Genomic DNA, 24,101 nt, shown 5'->3' on the forward strand with positions numbered 1-24,101 from the left:
TTTTTCAAGCCTATATCATGGCCGGTTTCCCTCCTCGCCTCGCCTGGTTGCCCTTACACAGCATTGAAGCCTTGCGGTCTCATTTTTCAAGCCTATATCATGGCCGGTTTCCCTCCCCGCCTCGCCTGGTTGCCCTTACACAGCATTGAAGCCTTGCGGTCTCATTTTTCAAGCCTATATCATGGCCGGTTTCCCTCCCCGCCTCGCCTGGTTGCCCTTACACAGCATTGGTGCCTGGTGGTCTCATTTTTCAAGTCTATATCATGGCCGGTTTCCCTCCTCGCCTCGCCTGGTTGCCCTTCCACAGCATTGGTGCCTGGTGGTCTCATTTTTTAAGCCTATATCATGGCCGGTTTCCCTCCCCGCCTCGCCTGGTTGCCCTCACACAGCATTGATGCCTGGTGGTCTCATTTTTCAAGTCTATATCATGGCCGGTTTCCCTCCTCGCCTCGCCTGGTTGCCCTTACACAGCATTGATGCCTGGTGGTCTCATTTTTCAAGTCTATATCATGGCCGGTTTCCCTCCTCGCCTCGCCTGGTTGCCCTTCCACAGCATTGGTGCCTGGTGGTCTCATTTTTTAAGTCTATATCATGGCCGGTTTCCCTCCTCGCCTCGCCTGGTTGCCCTTCCACAGCATTGGTGCCTGGTGGTCTCATTTTTTAAGTCTATATCATGGCCGGTTTCCCTCCTCGCCTCGCCTGGTTGCCCTGACACAGCATTGGTGCCTGGTGGTCTCATTTTTCAAGCCTATATCATGGCCGGTTTCCCTCCTCGCCTCGCCTGGTTGCCCTTACACAGCATTGATGCCTGGTGGTCTCATTTTTCAAGCCTATATCATGGCCGGTTTCCCTCCTCGCCTGGTTGCCCTTGGCGTCGCCCCTTCTGCTACTTTGGTTTTCTCAATTGGTGAAGTGACAACTGCCCTTAGTTCTTTGGAAAATGGCAAAGCTGCCGGCACAGACTGAATCCCCGGCGATCTTTTTAAAGATGAGGTGGAAATCTGGGCTCCGTTCATATGTTAGATCTTTAACGCCACCCTGTGCAGCGGTGAGATTCCTGAGTCTTGGCGTATGGCTACAATTTTGCCGGTCTACAAAAATGGAGGAAAGTATCTTCCAGCCAACTATCGACCTAGCTCTCTTTTGGATAGTGCCGGCAAATTGTTTGTGAAACTAATCTTTGGAGTGAGTGGATCGAGATGGCGTGTTTAGCCACCTGCAGGCTGGTTTTAGGGCTAAAATGGGCAGAATCAACCAATTCTCGCTATGAATGATTATTCAAAAATGCACGATGCTAAAGAAAATGCATTAATATGCGGCCTTACCTAGATTTGAGAACCGCCTTCGATTCCGTCTCTAAGGCGCCCGTGTAATTGATCTGCGTAATACGCACCCTATATACTGCTAACAAAGCGGGAGTCCGCTTTGGGCCGGGTGGCGAGCTGTCCAAAGCCTGCGATGAGAATACTGGCGTTAGACAGGGCTGCCTCCTGGCACCACTCCTATTTAATATCCACATCCAAGAAATCATTGATGCTTTATTGGAGGGGTGCCAGGACTACCCGAGGCTGGTTTCAGATAAATATCCTGCCCTATTTTATGCGGGTGATGCCGCCCTCCTAGCGCCGCCCTCCTAGCCACTACCCCGCGGGGCCTAAGATTGCCTATGTCTATTTTCTCCATCAAATGTAACCACCTGGGCCTAAATTTGAACCTTACAAAATCCAAAGTAATGGTATTCAAATCTCTGTTTGCAAAAAGCAAGCCGCCACCGCTAAATGTGTGCGGTACGACCATTGAACGGGTTTCTCATTTTGATTATCTTGGGGTGCGTTTTCAGGAATCTGGAGGGTGGGGGGCACAGGGATCTAATTCTATCATCCCATTTGAAAGGTTTAGTGGTGGCATTTTGTCTTTTTGCTGTCAGCATGGCAGTGGGGCCATTTCACCTGCGTTGGATTTGCATGACCTGCTTCATCTGGGGGTTCTCAGCTGTGGGGTTGTGCAAACATTCGTAGGCTGAATACATGTGAAAATATTTTCCTAAAGAAACGGTTGCTTCTTCCAGCTAGTGCTCCTTCAGCCTTGCTCTATTTGGAACTTGACTGTGTACCAGTAGAGACTGCACTATCTTCTAAGCCAGCTTCCTATTGGATGAGAGCCTGGAGTACTGACGGTTTAGAAAAACATTGTAATGCACTTGCCCATGTAATAATAAAAGCTCGTTTTATATAGCGCTACAAGCCCACAGGCACTAGAGCGCTGAGATAACAGTTAATATTATTATCCCACAGCGTGGTATTGCGTGGTACTCAATTTATCGACCTCGGGAGGATGAAATGTTGAGTTGGCCCTACCCAGATGCCAGAAATGGGCGCTCAGCTCGTTGGGCATCTGCTCGGCTATTATTATGAGCTTTGATGGAGGCAAGAGCCTAGGCTGGTTTAAACATCTAACGTCTCTGCTCATCGATCTGGATAGGACTCGCCTGTGGAACAAATTCCCAAGATCTTCCGGCTCAAGGGAAAAACTGTCTCAAACCCATTGTGAAAATCCGAGCTCCTTAGAGCCTGGTTGCTGATGCTGCTAAACTGAAGTTGGGGTCTGGATTATTTGGTATCTAGGATGGAGCCGGGCTTTAAAGACTATCGGGACATAATCTGTCCACCCTTTGAAAAGTCCTTATACCTGCGATTTAGACTTGGCAATCTCCCCGTAGCCTGCTTCCTGTCGGTGTCCGGTCAAATGTTCGAATGCAAAGGGTCGAGTGACCTTTTGATCGAAAGTAAAATGACCGAAAAAAAGGATCGACATTTTTTTTTTTTTAGTTTAGCATATATAAAAAACTTTTTTATAAAAAAGAAATTGGGGGGGGTTGTGGGGGGAACCCCCCCATAAAAAAATAATAATAATTCTACCCTTTTTTTCGGTCATTTTACTGTCGCAAAAAAGGCATTCGAGCCTTTTGTTTTCGAACTTTTAACCTAGAACCCTTCCTGTCCTCATGGAGGAACCTTGACTCTGCTACATACCATCCATGCAAGTCCACCAACGAAACCCTGGTGCACTTTTTGTTAATTTGTGGAAAGAGCACTCGTCTGAGGCCTGTTTTAAAAGATGCTGGAATTCGTCAATCGGTGCCTGTCATTCTGTATCTAAATCAGTGTCTACGTCCTAACGTGACTTACGCAACAGCACGCTATATTTATAGGGTGTGGATGCTGCGTAATAGGGAACTAAAACAAAGCCCCAATAGCTCGGTGGCTACCGATTAAACTGGGTGTAATTTAGATGTTATATAATGGTTGTGTTGAGCTATCCCTTGATAGTGCGCCGAAAAATAATGGAATGGCAAGTAGTGATGATTAATAAATTCCTTTTATTTTTGTGATGTTAGAGCCTTTGTGGATGACACGTGTTTCGGCAGAGCTGCCTTTATCGAATCCAGGCTATATAGATAGCTCATAAGTCACTGCATAATGCATAAAGGTGCTGAAGTTCACAGGGATGAATCCCTCCTGGTACAAAGAAGTCCTCCGTATGTACGAGTGTTTAGATGTTACTTTTAATTGTTTTACTCTACATGATAGTTTTTTAAAAGCCTTGTATTATCTGATGAACTTATTATATCTCTGGTTTTAAGAATGACATGTACTCCAGTTATTTTATGTTTTTTTTATATTTGCTTAAAAGTCAATACCGAGTAAAAGCTGTTTTGACGGACTCGCTTGCCTGTGGATATGATATATGATATGGCATTTATAACGCGCCTAGACACAAGTGTTTCAAGGCGCGATGAGGCAATGGAGGGGGAACAAGGGTAGACAGACAACGATCTTACTAGGCCAGGTGACATTGAGATCGCATAAGTTCTGGGGAGGGGGGAGAGGGTAAGTGCAGGGGGGAAGTCGAAGGGGGAGGGGGCAGTGCAATACATAGGATGAACAGTAAGAATAAATAAAACAATAGGTAAAAGTGCGGCCAGCTAGTGGCAAGTGCAGGAGTAAGTGCAGACATCAAGTGTCAAGAGCTGGTGGGCACTGTAGGGATACAGAAACAGCCCCCAAGTGGAGGGGTTGCCCGGGAGGAAGTGCAGGTGTGCAGCTGGCGGGGGAGGGGCCTGCGCCCGACATCAGAGGGTAGACAGGTGATCAGTGCATTTTCGGTCAGGAGTTCAGCAGGGGAGAGGAGGAGAGAAACTAGAAGCAAAGAGGAAGGTCTTGGGGTGCTTCCGCAACCAGAGATGGTTCTCCTCAAGTTTCAGGGAGGCTGTTCCAGAGGTAGGCCCCAGCCGAAGAAGGAGATCTACAACCAAATCGCTGCTTGGAGAAGTGACTGACCCAGAGAGAGTTGGAGGTGGATGAGCGAAGAGCTCGAGAAGGAACATATTTAGGAAGAGAGAGTTGCAGGTATAGAGGCCCCAGGCCCCAGAAGGCCTTGTGGACAATGCAGAGGGGTTTGAACGTAATCCTCACCGGCAGTGCAGAGATTTCAGTCCTGGAGAGATACAATCCCTGGGCTTGAAGCCAAGGACAAGTCTCAGTCCTGTTCTGGATACGTTGCAGAGGGCGGAGAGTAGAAGCAGGCAGATTTAGAAAGAGGCTGTTGCAGCAGTCCAACCTAGAGAGAACCAGAGCTCTGGAGACAGTGAGCTTCTGGGGGAAGGAGAGGAAAGGAAGAATACCCGTGAGGAGGTGCAGCTGGTAGTGTGACTTCTTAAGAGTCGTCAGAGATGTGAGGAGAGAAGGGAAGAGTGGAGTCGAAGATGACCCAGAGGTTTTTAGCCTCACAGGTGGGAGAAGGAAGATGACCAAGAGAGGCCAACCAGAGAGTGACCGGAAAGGAGGGAGCAGGTGTGCCGGTAAGGAGAATCTCAGTCTTACTGGCATTAAGGCAGAGATCATTGGCGGCACACCACTCCTGGATAGCAGACAGTCAGAGATGAGAGAAGGAGAAGAGGTGGCGGGAAGGGAACCTGAAAATGAGCTGAGTGGCATCTGCATAGCACTGAAAGTTGGGGCAAGAGCGGCAATGTGGTGGGCAAGGAGTGTCAGGTATTGGTTGATCAGCCAGGGAGAGAGGTAAGACCCCTTGGGAACACCACAGGAATGTATAGAGATGGAGGAGAGGAGGGACCCAAGTTGGACCTAGGAGGGTCGATCAGAGAGGAAAGAAGTCAGCCATGCCAGGGCCTGACCAGTGATACCCAGGTTATCATGGAGACAGTTCAGAAGGATGGTGTGGTTGACCATGTCAAAGGCAGAAGAGAGATCAAGTAAGATGAGGACACGTGGTATTGGAGTCAAGGTTGGAGAGCAGGTCTTCACGGATGTTCAGGAGAGCAGTTTCCATGCTTCTGGCAGCTCTAAAGCCAGACTGATGGTCATGGAGACAACCAACCAATTCAGTGTGAAGATTAAGCTGGTAGATAGCCAGCGTTTCCAGGAGTTTGCCCAGGAAAGGAGTGATGGAGATTGGGCGGTGGTTAGCAGGGCATGAAGGGTCGGCAAGGGAGTGCTTCAGGGGGGAAGGGAAGACTCCAGTGGTGAAGGAGAGGTTGCAGAAGTCAGCCAAAGCAGGAGCCAGGGTGTCAATGTGGGCCTTGATGGTTTTAGAGGAACAGGGGAGAACCTGTTTTGACTAGACTTTCATAGATCAGACTCGTCTGGGGAGAACAGGGGAAAGGCAGAGAAGGAGGGAGGAGAGGTGGCCACAGAAGCGCCAGAGGTAGAGAGGGGAGTAGAGGGAGGAGGAGGAGAGGAAGAGAGAGAGAGGACAGGATGTCCTGAGTTTTAGAGATGAAATGAGAAGCCAGGTGCCATGCAGAGGGCCTGGGAGGGGACAGGAGAGGTAGAGACTGCAGCAGGATTATCCAGCTCCTTGCAGATTTTAAAGAGTTCGGCCAAGTTGTTGGATGCCACAGAGACACGGGCTTGGATGAGGGCTCTCTTCTTGGTGCGGACAGAGCCGCTATTGCCTTTGGAGCAGGCGGCAGGCCACTTTGTCAGCGGATGTACAGGAGGCACGCCATTTCCTCTGAGCCACCCTGCACTTGCGTTTAAGGGTGACGAGGTCTGAGTCATACCAGGAGTTGCACTTAGCTTTGGGCTTCAAGCGGATCCTCACGACAGGGGCAAGAACATCAAGAGTATGAGATATAGCAGAATGTAGCACTGGTTTTGCCTCTTCGTGCCTGTTTATAGGTTCACATGTAGTCCTTCCTGCCGCCATGAAAGTTACTGGAGGATTTGAGGGCTCAGGGGAAAAATACATACAAGGATGGTACAGGGTAGAGTAGCATTATGGAGTTCTGGCCAACTTCATAACAAGGATTGGGTTACAGGTGTACCCACAAGCTATGCTTTTTCCTGTTTTTTAAAAATGTTTACAAGAAGAAAACTCTCCTGCGCAGTTTGGGATTTAACCACTAGATGGCAGAATAACTTGAGTATTTGAATCTATAACCAGCGTAGCTCTGCAGTACTATTTTCTATAGAAAAGGAAGGTTTCTAATAGATTCCTTCCTGCCACAGATTCCTCAGTTTGTGAATCTGTAAATAGTGTAGTGCTGCAATATTATTCTCACAGGGTAAGGAAGATTCCTAATATGCCCTTACTCCCACAGGTTCCTCAGTATGTGAATCTGTAAATAGCGCAGTGCTGCAATACTATTCTCACACGTAAGGAAGGTTCCTAATACGTCCTTACTCCCACAGGTTCCTCAGTATGTGAATCTGTAAATAGCGCAGTGCTGCAATACTATTATCACAGGTAAGGAAGGTTCCTAATACGTCCTTACTCCCACAGATTCCTCAGTGTGTGAATCCGTAAATAGAGTAGTGCTGCAATACTCTTTTCACAGGGTAAGGAAGGTTCCTAATACGTCCTTACTCCCACAGATTCCTCAGTGTGTGAATCCGTAAATAGAGTAGTGCTGCAATACTCTTTTCACAGGGTAAGGAAGGTTCCTAATACGTCCTTACTCCCACAGATTCCTCAGTATGTGAATCTGTAAATAGTGTAGTGCTGAAATATTATTCTCACAGGGTAAGGAAGGTTCCTAGTACGTCCTTACTCCCACAGATTCCTCAGTATGTGAATCTGTAAATAGTGTAGTGCTGCAATATTATTCTCACAGGTAAGGAAGGTTCCTAGTACATCCTTACTCCCACAGATTCCTCATTTTAGATATACATTCTCCAGCGTCTGTCTGGTATCAAACGTTTTTTTGCCATGAGGGGGGTGCTCTGTGGCACCTGAGACAGCTCCATTCATCTACGGTGACCCCCTTGACTTCGGATGTGACGTGCAGGGGGGTGGGGAGGGTATACATGGAGCCAGCTGTGACCTGTGACCTCATTTCCCACATGCTGAGCATGTTGCTTCTCCCACGCCACTGACATGTGTAGGGCCATTCCCTTGAAGGTCGTGGGCTTCAGTCTGCAGGGGAGAGTGGAAGCCCCTCCCAGCAGCCAATGGGCCCCTTTCCTCCTGGAGCATGCTGGGAAACTCCTCGCCTTCCTCCATAAGCACCATTACTACTTCCTCAGGCTCCACATAAATGGGGGGGGGGTTCTATATCTCCCAAGCAAACCCTGCCCTCTACTCAAGATCCTCCCGAAAAGCAAAGCATCATGGGAAATGAGTAGGGCCTTCAATTGACACAAGTGAGAGAAACTTCCAAAGTTTCCCCTCCTCAGTTAATCTGTATAAATGACAGGTTATCATGAAGCAAACTGAAGTGCATAGAATAGGTGACTAAGGAGATCCTGTCATTAGATCGGACATTGCCATAAGCTGCCATAGGTCATCAAGCTGATTATATCATGATATTGTGTGGTAAGCAAGCATTTCCAGCAGTATCAGGGATATTCAAGCATAACAAGAGACAACCAGTAAGTTTATCTTAAACACATATTTTGGGTGTGTTTTGCATTAACTTTGAAAGTCAAACTTGCATGTTTTTGCATTTAACCTTGTAAAGTCAGATTTGGGTGAGTTTTGCATCTAATTTAGGCCATTAATTGTAACCTGCTAGCCCAGTGACTGTTTCACACCGCTGTACTTGCTTACTCCTCCCACTGTCTCCTCTCTCTACTCACCCATGGCGCTATCTGTTTCTCCTATATACTCCAACTGCTTCTCTATCAACTATCCTTCCCCTCTCACTAAGTCTGGCAAGAAGAAGTTTAAAAAGGATATCTTGGCATCCAACCCAGGTATCCCCATTGTTGATACCTATTCCAGCGCCTCTTCCAGACAGACCCTCACAACATCCTCTTTGTCATTCCTTCGCCGGATCAATGGACCCCTCATATGATCTCTGTGCTCTGTCCTGTCTCCTCCTCTCCTGTTAATGGTGGCACCCGCTGGGAAGTCCTCATGGATTCTTTCGACTCCTCCAGAGTCATCATTAATGTCTACCTAAACGGTAATGTCATGGTCCAAGGCCCTAGGGCCAATCTCCTCCTCCTTCGACAGGCGGTTCCCTCGCCTCATCAACTTCCTTTCATCTCCGGCTGTCCCCCCCCTCTCCTGCCCTTGGCTACCTTGCCCTCTCTTCCCTCCTCCTCTGCCCTACCTCGGGGTCCCTCCACACCTCTGCAGGGCGTACCTCTGATTTGTACCCCTCCCCGGAAGGTCTTTAAGGCTGGCAACCTTCTTCATATTGCCACTCTCAACTATTGCTCTGCTATCAAACACTCCTGACATCTGCCACCTCTTGGAAGAACTCAACCTTGAGGTCCTCGGTCTTACCGAGACATGGTTCACGGCCAGCTCTGTCACGAGCTTTGACACTCTCCTCCCTGATGGCTACAAGATCCTCTCCGCGCCCAGATCCACCCGGCCCGGAGGGGGTGTAGCCCTGATCTTTCCTGAGTGGATTCCTGCCTCTATCATCCCCACTCAGACTTAATCCTCTTTCGAATGCCTTGTCTGCAGGCTCTCTCTCTCTCTCCTAGCCACTCTCTTACTGTTGCTACTCTCTACCGGCTCCCTGGGCAAATCACCCAATTTCTCCCTTGAGTGGGCAGACCACTCCTCCTCCCTCCTGGCCTCAACCACTCAACTCCTCCTCCTTGGTGACCTCAACATCCATCTCTATTCTCCCTGTTCCTCATCCATACTCTTTCGTGACCTCTGCGATTCCCTCTCCCTTTCTATTCACCCCTCTGGCCAGACTCATTCTGCAGGACACACACTACCCCTCTGACCACTCTTCTCTCCTGGAACGATCACTGCCTCCTCTCCTCTCATCGCTCCATCTCTTCCCCCCAAGCCAAGCCTACCCCAACATTGCCACCTACCTTCTCGGACATCTGGCCCATGAAGTGTGTGTCAGTTGAGGCTTTCGCTGCCACCTCTCTCCCCCCCTCCTGCACCCCTGGATGACTCACACCCCAACACAGCCCTGTCCCTGATCTACTCTTCTATTTCTGATACTCTTGATGTGAACCTATAAACAGGCACGAAGAGGCAAAACCAGTGCTACACTCTGCTGTATCTGATACTCTTGATGTTCTTGCCCCTGTCATGAGGATCCGCTTGAAGCCCAAAGCTAAGTGCAACTCTTGGTATGACTCCAACCTAGCTACACTTAAAAGTAAGCCGGCCTCCCTTGGCCCTCCTTCTACCCCTACCTGCGAGGCTAGAAACCTCTGGGTCATCTTTGACTCCACACTTTCCTTCTCCGCCCACATCTCTGACGTCTCTAAAAAGTCAAACTTCCTACTGCACCTCCTCAGAGGTACTCTGCCCTTCCTCTCCTTCCCCTAGAAGCTCACTGTCACTCAAGCTCTGGTTCTCTCTAGATTGGACTATTGTTACAGCCTCTTTCTAAATCTACCTGCCTTTACTCTCCGCCCTTTACAACTAATCCAGAACAGGACTGCAAGACTTGTCCTTGGCCTCAAGCCCTGGGATCGTATCTCTCCAGCTCTGAAATCCCTTCATTGGATCCCAAAGGATGCAAGGATTAAATTCAAAACCCTCTGCATTGTCCACAAGGCTTTCTGGGGCCTCGGTTCAAAATACCTTCAACTATCCATCCGTAAATACCTCCCCTCTCGAACTCTTTGCTCCTCTAACTCCCTCACGGTCAGTCGTTTTTCAAAGAAACGAGCCGGGGGTAGATCTGGTTTCGGCTGGGGCATCCCTTTGGAACAGCCTCTCTCCCACTCTGAAACTTAAGGAGAACCATCTCCGGTTCCATAAGCACCTCAAGACCTTCCTCTTTGCTTCTACATTTGCCCCACTTCTCCCTTGCTGATCTGTTTCTCTCTTGACACTGTGCACCTGGCCACCCTCTGTCCTCCGGGCTCAGGTACCTGCTCACCCTGCCACCCTCTTGCACTGCCTCCGGGCCAACCCCTGCACTGGGGTCTGTATCTGTACCCATACAGCCCCCCCCCTTATCTTCCTGCACTTATCAGACCTACCCTGTCTGCTAAACCCACCACTTGCCACTTGCTGGCTGCATTACCACTGTTCATTGCCTTTATTGTTTATCTGTTTCTCCTCTGCTCCGCACTTTCCACTTCTCCCCCTTCCATGCACTTTTCCCCTTTTCCCTTTCCCATGCACCTGCGCGTTCTCAATGTCACTAAGCCTAGTAAGATGGTTGTTTTGTTCTCTCCTGTTTTCCTCCCTTGCCTTGTCGCGCTCTGAAACACTTGTGTACGAGTGCGATATAAATAAAATATCAATTCAATTCAATATCTTTCGGTGAATCAAAAATGTACCATGCAGGCGTAAACAAAACCTGAAACACGAAATGAAGCGTAACCTAAACACATCAGTTCATCTTGACGGTAGCATGCACATCTGACTAAACACATAAAATGTAGTGTTCAGATATAGGGCCTCATTAGAAGTTGGCCCTAAGTGAAAAGATCTTTTTATAAAGATCTCTTCCAAAAACAATTGATTTAGAAAGGCCCCCCATGACCGCACGGAGCAGTCTTTCTAAATCGAACTGTCACGCCCCTGCCACAATAGAGTGCACGCAGAGGCTGACAGGCCCAGCGGGACCCGGAAGTGCAGGTCGAGGAGAACAGGTACGTGTGTGTGTTAGTTTGTGTGTTTTGTGTATGTATGTGTTTTGGATTAGGGGAGTCTTGGGTGGGGAGGGATGGAGTAGGTGCTGTGAGAGGGAGGTTCTGGGACATAAAAATGGGTTTGGAGGTAATAGCGCAGGAAAGTGGGGGGTGGGGGAGCAGGAGGAGCAAAGAGTGGGTCGGATGGGGTGTGAAACCCCCCGTATTGTAAACAAAAAAGAGGCGGTTCTATGTGAAAAGACATTAAGTTCTCTGGATGTACAATCAAAGGAAAAACGGCCAATAAAAATCAATCTTTTTCTCATGAGACATTAATGAGGTCTTTTCACATAGAACTTATACATTTGGTGGGAGCGTAAATCCGCCAAGATGCCACCAAACGGATTTACCATAACCACCACTTGGTCCGGCAGAATTCTCGCCGAATTACAAGTGGCGGTGTTAGCCCCCATTCTGCATGGGGATTTCTGAAGAATTAAGACCAGCGGTCATTTCGCCAATGGTAATTCTGTGGAAAGGGGCATTTCTTTGGCAGTAAGACATCAGAATTACCTACAGCATTTTGCTGGAGGTTTACCCTCCACCTTATCGCCAAACCCAGGGTGCGGTAATGCAGTGGTTACCACTGCATTACTACAGTTTTTGGCCACAGTGCCAAACCCATAATGAGGCGAATACTCTTTGTTCCTAACTAGTCTAATCAATCTGGTCTGCAATGGCATCAATCTGATCCTCTTGGGTGAAGGGCAAAGGTCATCTTGAGGAGTGATGATAAAGTGGGCAGCCCTGCCTAATGGGATTAATATGGGGCAGCCAAGTGCCTATCGCTTTCTTAAAAGTTGTGAAATGTTTAATGGACGCAATGTGTGTGATGGAGAAGTCCCCATTCGAGGGGTTGTGGTGATAAATGAAGTGCCCCTGCTTTTCTTTTAGTCAAGGATGTAACTCCAGGGGCCACATGTGAGGATGATCATAGGTTTCTGGTACTAGAGTATCTTTTTCATTTCCACTGCAGGAAAGTAGGCCCTGTCCCCAAATTGCATTGAAAGGAATGCATATGAATGGAGGGGCTCTTCTGTGGCTACTGGAAGCCAAGGTACTGAGGCCAGGCCTGGGGATATCCTGTGATCTGCTGCCCGGGTGTAGGGAGGCCAGGGATCTGCTGCCTGGGTGTAGGGGGGCGAGGCCTGGGGATATCCTGTAATCTGCTGCCTGGGTGTAGGGGGGGCCAGGCCTGGGGATATCCTGTAATCTGCTGCCCGGGTGTAGGGAGGCCAGGCCTGGGGATATCCTGTGATCTGCTGCCCGGGTGTAGGGAGGCCAGGCCTGGGGATATCCTGTGATCTGCTGCCCAGGTGTAGGGGGGCCAGGCCTGGGGATATCCTGTGATCTGCTGCCCGGTTGTAGGAGGGCCAGGCCTGGGGATATCCTGTGATCTGCTGCCCAGGTGTAGGGGGGCCAGGCCTGGGGATATCCTGTGATCTGCTGCCCGGGTGTAGTGAGGCCAGGCCTGAGGATATCCTATGATCTCCTGCCCAGGTGTAGGGGGGCCAGGCCTGGGGATATCCTGTGATCTGCTGCCCGGGTGTAGTGAGGCCAGGCCTGGGGATATCCTGTGATCTGCTGCCCGGTTGTAGGAGGGCCAGGCCTGGGGATATCCTGTGATCTGCTGCCCGGGTGTAGGGAGGCCAGGCCTGGGGATATCCTGTGATCTGCTGCCCGGGTGTAGTGAGGCCAGGCCTGGGGATATCCTGTGATCTGCTGCCCGGGTGTAGTGAGGCCAGGCCTGGGGATATCCTGTGATCTGCTGCCCGGGTGTAGTGAGGCCAGGCCTGGGGATATCCTGTGATCTGCTGCCCGGGTGTAAACTAGAGTCCAGCACTAGTCCCAGGTTCTTCACTAGGAAGGACGGCACCATCGAAAGAGACAAGCACTTGGATAGGAAGACATGACGTAGGGGGTGATTACCAGTCATCATGATCTCGGTTTCTTTCTGAGGTGATGATCAGGTTGGTAACATCCATCCTGTGCTCGATATAGGGGGTTACACTCAGTGAGGGTGATCTTTGTAAGTTTGAGGAGGAGTTGTGTATCATTGGCATAATTATGACGAGAGGTTGAGGAATTTCAGAAAAGCAGAAAGAGGAGACACATGGAGATTAAAAAAGAGACGAGAACGCACGCGTTGGTATTCTAAAGAGGCATTTGTTGGGTTCAAAGGTCAAGAGTTCCATAATGACCTGTTGTGATCAGCTTCTGGGAAGGAAATAAGCCATTCCGGGGTCACATCTCTTATGCCTGGATCAAATAGATGGGATCTCAGATCCCAAATCCACCAAGAGGTGAAGTAGGAGGTGCCCCGAGGCACAATCCTGGCCCGGTTTACTAGCCTGTTCCATATGGAACCAAGAGTTAGGTCCATGCTAGTTCTGGGCTCAGTAGCCTGCATCTGGCAGGCACATCAGTGTATTGCTTTCACCGAATAGCAAGATCTGGGTATAGGCCGCTCACCGAATAGCAAGAGCTGGTGTAGGCCACTCACCGAATAGCAAGAGCTGGGTGTTTGCCGCTCAACAAATAGCAAGAGCTGGGTGTTTGCCGCTCACCGATTAGCAAGAGCTGGGTGTAGGCTGCTCACCGAATAGCAAGAGCTGGGTGTAGGCTGCTCACCGAATAGCAAGAGCTGGGTGTAGGCTGCTCACCGAATAGCAAGAGCTGGGTGTTTGCCGCTCAGCAAATAGCAAGAGCTGGGTGTAGGCTGCTCACCGAATAGCAAGAGCTGGGTGTAGGCTACTCACCGAATAGCAAGAGCTGGGTGTAGGCCGCTCACCGAATAGCAAGAGCTGGGTGTAGGCCGCTCACCGAATAGCAAGAGCTGGGTGTAGGCCGCTCACCGAATACCAAGTGCTGGGTGTAGGCCGCTCACCGAATAGCAAGAGCTGGGTGTAGGCCGCTCACCGAATAGCAAGAGCTGGTGTAGGCTGCTCACCGAATAGAAAGAGCTGGGAGTAGGCCACATAGTCTGCAACGCATGTTTTTGCTAAAGGTTTCAAGTTTGATATAGCTCTAAAGTTGTTAGGGATAGCGGGATTTAGAAAAGGTATTGTACGTTTTTACTGAGTAAACCAAAGGTTCAAACATCAAAAGTTCGAACCTTTGGTGGTATGCATTTAAGGTAGGTAAAAGTATAGTGAGTGGGAGATGCGGGGGGACATGTATTTTGCATGGGAAATGTACAAACCTTTTGTGGTTCGTACATTTACCATGCAAAGTTTTCGGTCGCGGGAAATCCACCCGTGGCCGGATCACGCAGATCCTTATAAAAGACTACTTTGAATATTTTTATTTTTTTTACTGTATAATCCCATATGCAAGCGAGGAGTGAATTCTCATTGAGGGTGCTTAAGACACTAAAGGGAATTGGAGGGAGGACAGCGGTCTGCTGGACCGTCGGAGATGAACTATTGGATACTGAATGGGGGAATTGCTCTGCATTGAAAGAGGAAAGAGCCTCGTTTTCCAGGGCCATTGCAGGAGAAATAGATTTGCCAGAGTGCAAGAAAGAGGGCAATTTTGTTTTGGATTTTAGTATCGAGAGATCATTGTATAAGGGATAAGTGATTTGATAAAGAATGGCAGAGTGATAGTGAAGGAGTGATGGTTGTAGCGAGGGGAAGGAGGTTGGGAAATTCTGTGATCATTTTTAAGGCCTCCCTGTGTGGGTTCTTGGCCTTCATCTCTCAGAGTAAAAACTGTAATCCTTTCTTTAGGCCGGAGTGTAAGCCCTTCTGTGGCACTTATACACAGTCTGGCCCTTGTTCCTGGTCCTTCCCCTGCAAGCCTGCTCCAGTGCCCTAGTAGTTCTTGGTGACTTCTTGAATTTTTCATTGAACCAGTTTGTTAGTGTTCGCCTTTAGGTCACTGCATTTGGGGGCAAAGAGGTTAAGAATCTTCCAAAACCTCACTTTAATAGTTAGCTAGGGTGTATTACAGGAATATAGCTGACGAGCCTTATTAATGTTCTTTGATTTCCAGTTTCTATAATGGTCCCTTAATGGTGAGGGTTAAGCAGGTGACCCTCAGGAATATAGGGAGGGCAAGATCTTCGATATTATACGTGACGCCAAAAGGAAAATGCATCGAAATCTGAGGTAAGCTAGAAAAGTGGAACAGTCTAGACTTATTCTTGTGGCCAAAATAAGGAAAATAAAAAGAGACTATAAGAGCTAGTTGAAAATGCGAAGGCACAGTGTGTTAAATAGCTGTTGGCAGCAGATGATTGTCGCACTTTATAGTGGAAATGCGAGGACTATCTGGCAAAGGCCAATGGAGGGACTAGGGGTAGTATGATCAACCCTATCCTGGGGAGTAAATGGGTAGAGTTTATAGGGGCCAACTTTAAGACAAAAGTAGAGCAACAAACAAATGTAGGCGAGTCGGGGAGATGGCCACTTGCTCTAGAATTGGATGACATCTACCTGGCAATAATAAAACGAAAGGGGTTGAGGGCTCCAGGACCAAATGGACTGCAGAAACACTGTATTGAAAGACAACCCCACAACATGGGCATTGGTCTTAAACTCTTTTTGAAAAGGTGTGTGAAGAAGGTGTATGACCGGATTCATGGTTGAAGGCCATTCTTTTGCCAATTTACAAAAAGGGCAACAGGGAGAGTCCAGAAAATTATAGATTAATATCCCTGTTAGATGTCACAGGTAAATTGTTGTCCTGGCTTGGCGAAGGAAAATAACATCTTAGACTACACACAAACGGGTTTCTGCTCGTGGTTCGCAACCACACACAATATACGACTGCTTGACAGCCTAATCAGGGAATCCAAGATGAAGGGAAACCCAGCGCTCTATTTGATCTGGGCGGTTTTCAGTGCAGCGTTCGACACTGTTAATCGGCACACTTGTGGTTAAAGTTGAGAAATTGGGGTTGCCCATAATGGCTACTGGGAATTCTGATCCTATTACACATTAGCAACAGTCTACAAGTGCAACTGGATAACATGGGGGGGCTTGCCCACCCCGGTAGAAGTAAACCGGGGTGTTAGACAAGGGTGTAATCTGACTCCTCTGCTGTTCTGCCTCTATCTGGCCGACCTGCCCGCTAAGCTATTTGGGAGTATGGGTTGCCCTGTGAAGAGCTATTCAAACCACATAGCTAGTCTGCTGTATGTGGACGATCTTGTTTTGCTCGATCGTACAGTAAGAGGTGTGAAAAATAAATTTAAGATGCTTCTGGAAAACGCCAAACAGAATGATCTAGTCTGGGCAAGACTAAGACGATGGTGGTGTTGGGGAGGAGGATAGTAAGGGCGGGCTTGCAGATAGACGCACATAAGGTGGAATACGTTGACAGCTACCCCTACTTGGGCCTGGACCTATCGGCAGATGGGGGAATAGTGTTATAGTCGAGAGTAAAACAATTAACATGTTTGATCTACACATTTGCCAAGCAAACAGCAGGATTCTCGTTAGATGGGATCCTAAAGCGTTACAAAGAGAGCTTCTCACCTGCCATCCTTTATGGTCTTCATGCGCTGGCAATGAGGGGCATGACTTGGCTAAACGTGGTGGAGAGTCAATTCTGGAGAAAGTTCCTGGGTCTCCCACCTGCCACGCCAATGGCCTGTCTGAGGTTATGACTGGGATTAATGTCCCTCAGGAGCCAAGCCCTAATGCAAAGGGGCATCTTGTATATGAAAGCGAGAAATAGACTGATGTGCAAACTTTTCCATTTAATGGGATCAAAGAACGAAAGGGAAAGCAATCATGACTGTCACCCTGAATGAGATATGCGTTTCAAATATAGGTTGGACCCCTGATTTTGCAAGAGGAACTAGGCCTGAGGTAATGAAAACACAGTTAAAAAATAGTGTAACAATGGGACTGGGTGGGAGACTTCATACACCTGGAAGAGTTGCACTATATTAAATACGTACGGGGGATAGTCCATTCTTATTTTCAGCCCCAAAAATCCCTCCTGAGGTGCCCTAGTCCGTCAGTTTGTAAGTTCATCCTGAAACTACGGACAAATCAGTTGCCATTGCTCACACTGCAGGGAGCTCAAGCCAAATGAATGGCTGATGAGAGAATCCGCCGTATGTGTCGGCTAAAAGATCATAAGGAAACACCTAGACATGTGTCCCAGACCGGGCAAGTGGTCTCAGGGGGTATTAATAAAATGATAGTGTCAATAGAGGACCCGAAGAGGGGGCGTTATTAGCGGTACTAAATCTGATCTGTCACCACAGATTCCATGACCTAAAGAGAGAATTGGATAATAATTCTAATATGTGTACGTTTAAATACTCTTGTTGAGAAATCTTTTGTAAGTTAATTTTTAAATGAATTTTATGAATTTTAAGGTTTTATGAATACTGTGTTTATGAAAACTAGAAAAATTGAAATGAAATGTTTATCATTGTTTTACATATGTCAAATTTTGTAAAGGGTCTTTTGAATCAATACAAATAAATGTAATTAAATAATGGTCCTTCTGTCCTGAACTGAGGAAGCGAGAGGGAGAGGGCGAGAAGAGAGATGATGGAGGAAGATAGGGTGGGGTGCTCTGCTCAGGGCAAACTCACTAAAGGAAGGACAAGAACAAACTTGCACTGCTGGCAAAACAAGCATTGCGAGTATGCTCTTATGTGTGTGTGTGCACGCTTATGCGCGTGGGGCGTATAAAATCATCTACAGAAGATCAAGGCTATGAAACTTTGTTATAAGGCTTCTGGTGAAACTAGTCTCGGAGACTGGGGAGGTTCAAGGGCGAGCCAAGAAGTTAGCTTGCTGGTATATCCTGGAGGTCTGAAAATGAGAAACGATACTGAGAAAGAGGGGGTGATTGCCAATTATTACCAGAGCGGTCAGGGCAGGAAACTATGGTGAGTGCTTCCTCATTAGTGATTGCTATGCTGCCTGGTCTTTCTAATCTGTTTTCCACAATGGTCTTCGGAAAGTCAAGCTTTTTATATTGATTTCCCCATATACCCCACTTTGAGAAGTGGGCTTGCCTAGCCTCCTAAACCTGGTGGGTGTATTTTCGGGGAATTAAAGGGAAAGAGTGGTGCTTAAAATGAGGTGTCATTTTGTATGCTCAAAGGTCAAAAATAATGGTGTGAGAAACTAGTCGCGGCTCTGTGTTTGAATACTCAAGGTCTGGGTACGAGAAATAGAAGTTGGAAGGAGGTTAGTGGCAATGGGTATAGTCACTGTTCTCTTGAGTGTCTGGAATTTTGCATATTTGAGGGAGTTGTGGTTGAAGCCAATGTTCCTGACATGGAATATTAACCCAATGTTCCTGACATGGAATATTAACTCTCGGTTTAACAGCCTTAAGAGTTATTTTTGAAGGTGGAACATGTGGGAGTAGACTATACACTTTTTTTTTATCAGACACCGCTGATATTAAGGCACTCATTTAATGTTTTGTATGTGTTGCATGCTTTGTTTTGTATGTACCTAATATTGCTTTGATGTTGGGTCTGGTTCTGCATTTTTAATTTATGCTTATGCTTTTTAATGGATTCATCCTAAATAAATATTCTGATGCTGACATGGCTTTCTATGCTGAAACATTTTGCTGCTGTCAGTAACCTAACCTAGACACTAGATGGCAGGATTGTGCAGAGCTTGTAATTCTGGGGACTGATCAGCTGCAAAACTACTGTTACTGGTGAGTAACATTTTGCTGATTTGTACTGGACTGTGTGTATGCTGGAGCCACCAAGTTGAGTCTGCCAGTCACCGGCACCACCATACATGTGAGCTTGTACTGCACATTCCCCACCATCAGCCAGTTTATTTCCTGCAGGCCTCAAAATAGTTGATGAGCAGGAGCTGAACGTAGCGCCTAGGTATAGCATCTCACCCATTCTGCAGAACATTGAGCTATAGGTATTTACATGTAGCGTTAAAACAAATCTATCTTTAACATGAGATTCAAGTCATTTTCTTTCCATTAAGTTCAATAACAACGTGTTGTTTTTACAGTCTCGACGACTGCAAATGTGGTAATGTAAAGCTTTAGGGGTAACACTGCAATCCATTTTTATAATTATGTACAGTAAAAACAGCCAGGGGGATGAATGGGTGAATGTTTCATTATGTAAATTGTCAGCCCCTGCCTCTGCAGTATTTTAAATTGCAAAAAGAACGCAAGGTGACTTGTTCACCATTTTGCAAAGTTTTTAAAAAAAAACCTCCTAATTAAGAATTGGAAGCTTCACATGGAAATCAAACTCACCAGCACAGCTGCAATGCCACATGCATATCTTTTCTGGTGCTATTGTATTGGAGTCTAATGTAGCTCCAGGTTGTGTTAAGCTAAACGTGCTGTTCTGAGCTACAGCAGGAGTAAAACGTCTCCCAGTTACGTGGATCCCTGCCCTACGGCCTGTTTGGGTCTCCTCCCCTGCTGCCGGACCAATACATTTGCCAGCTATATCAAATTCCATGTTTTATGGCCTACGTGTTCATGTGCCGGGAGTATCCTGGTGTAACTTGCTCCGCTGTGTGCGCATCCTGAGCAGTGTCTGTTCACGGGCATCCCGCCTGGATTGCTTCTTGGGATGCCAGGAACATTGGGTGGGGGGGGGGGGGACTGCTGTATGTGCCGCAGAGGTTTCAGGACTATGTAAGAGAAACCATTTGCCTCTCTTTTCCAGGATTTAAGCTGAATAACAAGATCATGCAGGTCCTGGTGGCACGTTACTCCGACTCAGATCTGGGCGTGGACTTCGATAACTTTGTCTGCTGCCTGGTGAAGCTGGAGGCCATGTTCAGTAAGTCCTTTCTATGTAGGATCTCCCGGGGCCACTGAATTGAATTCTGTTCTTTTGCCTCTTCCAATCCCTTTCACTGATGTGTTTTCCTCTAACCCACTATGCCTGTTAGGCAAGTTACTGTAAACTCTGAAACACTATTCTCCTACTTGCAGAAAATGTACTCCTTCTGTTACTGTAAGCTCTGACACTATGCTCTTACTTTTACTTGCTGCAACTATACTACTTATGTTACCGCAAGCTCTGAAACACTATGCTCCCACTTGTACTTGCAGTGACTGTATTCCTTATGTTACTGTAAGCTCTGACACTATGTTCTCGCTTTTACTTGCAGCGACTGTGCTCCTTATGTTACTGTAAGCTCTGACACTATGCTCTCGCATTTACTTGCAGCCACTGTATTCTTTATCTTATTGTACACTCTGACACTATGCTCTCGCTTTTACTTGCAGCGACTGTGCGCCTTATGTTACCGTAAGCTCTGACACTATGCTCTCGCTTTTACTTGCAGCGACTGTGCTCCTTATGTTACTGTAAGCTCTGACACTATGCTCTCGCTTTTACTTGCAGTGACTGTATTCCTTATGTTATTGTACACTCCGACACTATGCTCTCGCTTTTACGTGCAGTGACTGTGCTCCTTATGTTACTGTAAGCTCCGAAACTATGCTCTCGCTTTTACTTGCAGTGACTGTATTCCTTATGTTATTGTACACTCTGACACTATGCTCTCGCTTTTACTTGCAGTGACTGTATTCCTTATGTTATTGTACACTCCGACACTATGCTCTCGCTTTTACGTGCAGTGACTGTGCTCCTTATGTTACTGTAAGCTCTGACACTATGCTCTCGCCTTTACTTGCAGTGACTGTATTCCTTATGTTATTGTACACTCTGACACTATGCTCTCGCTTTTACTTGCAGCGATTGTGCTCCTTATGTTACTGTAAGCTCCGACACTATGCTCTCGCTTTTACTTGCAGCGACTGTGCTCCTTATGTTACTGTAAGCTCCGACACTATGCTCTCGCTTTTACTTGCAGCGACTGTGCTCCTTATGTTACTGTAAACTCTGACACTATGCTCTCGCTTTTACTTGCAGTGACTGTATTCCTTATGTTATTGTACACTCCGACACTATGCTCTCGCTTTTACTTGCAGTGACTGTATTCCTTATGTTACTGTAAGCTCTGACACTATGCTCTCGCTTTTACTTGCAGTGACTGTATTCCTTATGTTACTGTAAGCTCTGACACTATGCTCTCGCTTTTACTTGCAGTGACTGTATTCCTTATGTTACTGTAAGCTCTGACACTATGCTCTCGCTTTTACTTGCAGTGACTGTATTCCTTATGTTATTGTACACTCGACACTATGCTCTCGCTTTTACTTGCAGTGACTGTATTCCTTATGTTACTGTAAGCTCTGACACTATGCTCTTGCTTTTACTTGCAGTGACTGTGCTCCTTATGTTACTGTAAGCTCTGACACTATGCTCTCGCTTTTACTTGCAGTGACTGTATTCCTTATGTTATTGTACACTCCGACACTATGCTCTCGCTTTTACTTGCAGCGACTGTGCTCCTTATGTTACTGTAAACTCTGACACTATGCTCTCGCTTTTACTTGCAGTGACTGTGCTCCTTATGTTACTGTAAGCTCCAACACTATGTGCTCTCGCTTTTACTTGCAGTGACTGTATTCCTTATGTTACTGTAAGATCTGACACTATGCTCTCGCTTTTACTTGCAGTGACTGTATTCCTTATGTTACTGTAAGCTCTGACACTATGCTCTCACTTTTACTTGCAGCGACTGTATTCCTTATGTTACTGTAAGCTCCAACACTATGCTCTCGCTTTTACTTGCAGTGACTGTATTCCTTATGTTACTGTAAGCTCTGACACTGTGCTCTCTCTTTTACCTGCAGCGAATGTACTCCTTATTTTACTGTAAGCGCCGACACTATGCTCTCGCTTTTACTTGCAGAGACTGTACTCCTTGTGTTACTGTAAGCTCTGACACTATGCTGCTCTCGCTTTTACTTGCAGCGACTGTACTCCTTATGTTACTGTAAGCTCCAACACTATGCTGCTCTCGCTTTTACTTGCAGCGACTGTACTCCTTATGTTACTGTAAACTCTGACACTATGCTCTCTCTTTTACCTGCAGCGACTGTACTCCTTATTTTACTGTAAGCGCCGACACTATGCTCTCGGTTTTACTTGCAGCAACTGTTTTCCTTGTGTTACTGTAAGCTCTGCAACACTGGCTTGTGCTTGATGCGACTATGCCTCATCTTACTGTAGTCACTGCCAATCATAGCGCACCCACTCACATCCCCTGCCTGGACTCTGTCTCGCACACATCATCCCCTCCCCCTTCTCTGTACCTATGCCTTATAATAAAGGAACCCTTCTCGCCTGATTTACCTAGAAGACTAGTGTATTTTTGAACAGAATGACGAAATGTGCACAGTGCAATGCACAGTATCCACCAAACATGTACAAGTCACTCATTGTGGTTTTCTACTGCAGGGTTTTTCAGATCAATGGCTTGTGACGACAGTGGAACTGCCACCATGGGCCTTGGTGAGGTGAGCTCTCTCAAACACCCCCTTTTCTTTTGAAGCCTGAGTGCAGAAGTGCAGTTGGATTGGGCAAAGAAGGGGTAGAGGGGAAGAACAGTGGGAAAAGCAGCCTACTTTCTAACCATAGTCTCTCACCATGGTGTCTGTGACTATAAATGGATTTTCTCTTTCTCAAGCTAAAATGATAGAGCTTTATTTCAGCGAAAGTAATTCTCAGGGGCAAAGAACCTTTGCATGATGCTTTTGCACCCGTTCCATGTAGGGTTTCCCACCCCCTTAGACGGTCTCATTGGCTAGATCAATAGATCAACCATATGCTACGTTACAAGCAACGCTGGGAGTGTTTACAAAGGTTAAGTAGAGGATCTCTGGAAGATGACAGGTTTCGGCTTCTTCCAAAGGTGCAAATGACCTTTCCCCTCTCTCATTTCCTTTGGAATGCTGTTCAACAATGCTGCCCATTCCGCAGCCATAGATTGAAATCCTGGAAAACCGTCTAAATTGCAGACAAGTAAGGCATCGGTGCTCCAGGAGAAGAAGCACTGTACCAGGTCATAGAAGCTCCTTGAAAAAGAATCCCTGTAATCAAGCTAGGGGTGGAATGGTGGCATTTGACGGGTCTTGGGTGAGGGGGGGATTTGTTGTTGAAAGCACATCGGTTCATTTGTATTTATGGATTGGGTTTCCTCTTGGGGCCATGAATGAGGCAGCGTGGAGGGACCTTAGTGCCAGGGCTTAGATGTTGGCAGTCTTGCTCTTTAATGGTGACTCAGTTCTTTTAGGCCTTTGGGTCTTCTCCCCGGTATCAAGTTAAACCTGGACTTTGTTTTCAGGGTACAGTCATGGACTAATTGTTTCTATTTTTTACCTTCAGTGGCTGACGATGACCATGTGTGGTTGAAAGTCGAGAAGCTGGCGTGCCAATCAAGGCCCTGCTGTGGGGCGGGCCCATACATCCTGCAAGTGCCTCCCTCCACCTCCCGAAAACAAGGAGAGAGAAAAGAACCTGTGCACCGTCATAACCACTCCTATTCCACCACACTCCATACCGCCTCGACCTGCCGCATCCTGCTTCTACTGTATAGAATGTTATGCACCTCTGTACCTCTTCACGCTTTGTATCGTCATCCAGCTCCTGCCAGGGGGCATCACCGAGATCCTAGCCCCGGGACATGGTGCCAGCCAACGATGTGAACTCTAATCTGGGGCTATGTACTGTATTCTGGAATTGAGGGGGGCTGGGGGGAGTTAGAGGGGATAGAGACTTTATTTGGGAGGGGATATAGTAAGCTGCTGAACACTGTGGTATTAGGGGTAGTTTTTTTAATGTCTTGCCAAAAGGTGCCCAGTGAATGAGGTCACAGGCGACTGTCAGTAATAAACCATTGCCTGTGTTTATTCAGAAGTAAAATTCTTGCCTGAATTATTGTACTTGCTGAGCCAGAGCCATCACCTGAAATTTTTGAGCTGAACCCACGAGGTGCAGTGACTCTGATGAGCTCCCCCTAGTGGTTGGAGGACCATGAATTGCATAACAATCACTGTTTTCTACCTCTTTCTATCTGTGCTTGGCACCCTCATCAGGGCATTGGAAAAACATAATTTATAGTAGAAGAAATTGACAAATGGAGATGTGGCCTTGAGAACTCTTCATTTTAA

The 24,101-nt window shown here is 47.2% G+C and overlaps 1 protein-coding gene across 1 annotated transcript in view; it reads left to right on the top strand.

Moving 5' to 3' along the window:
• Nucleotides 1–23,853, top strand: part of LOC138468298 (calpain-1 catalytic subunit-like) — a 434,133-nt gene extending 410,280 nt beyond the window's left edge. The window contains exons 20-22 of the mRNA XM_069608788.1: nucleotides 19,738–19,854; nucleotides 22,390–22,448; nucleotides 23,317–23,853. Of these exons, the coding sequence (XP_069464889.1) occupies nucleotides 19,738–19,854; nucleotides 22,390–22,448; nucleotides 23,317–23,343 (203 nt within the window). The 3' untranslated portion in view covers nucleotides 23,344–23,853. The remainder of the gene's footprint in view (nucleotides 1–19,737; nucleotides 19,855–22,389; nucleotides 22,449–23,316) is intronic.
• Nucleotides 23,854–24,101: the final 248 nt, after the last annotated feature.

This window comes from Ambystoma mexicanum, chromosome 4q, assembly GCF_040938575.1.
Source record: "Ambystoma mexicanum isolate Mex_15411 chromosome 4q, UKY_AmexF1_1, whole genome shotgun sequence".
Taxonomy (NCBI): Eukaryota; Metazoa; Chordata; class Amphibia; order Caudata; family Ambystomatidae; genus Ambystoma; species Ambystoma mexicanum.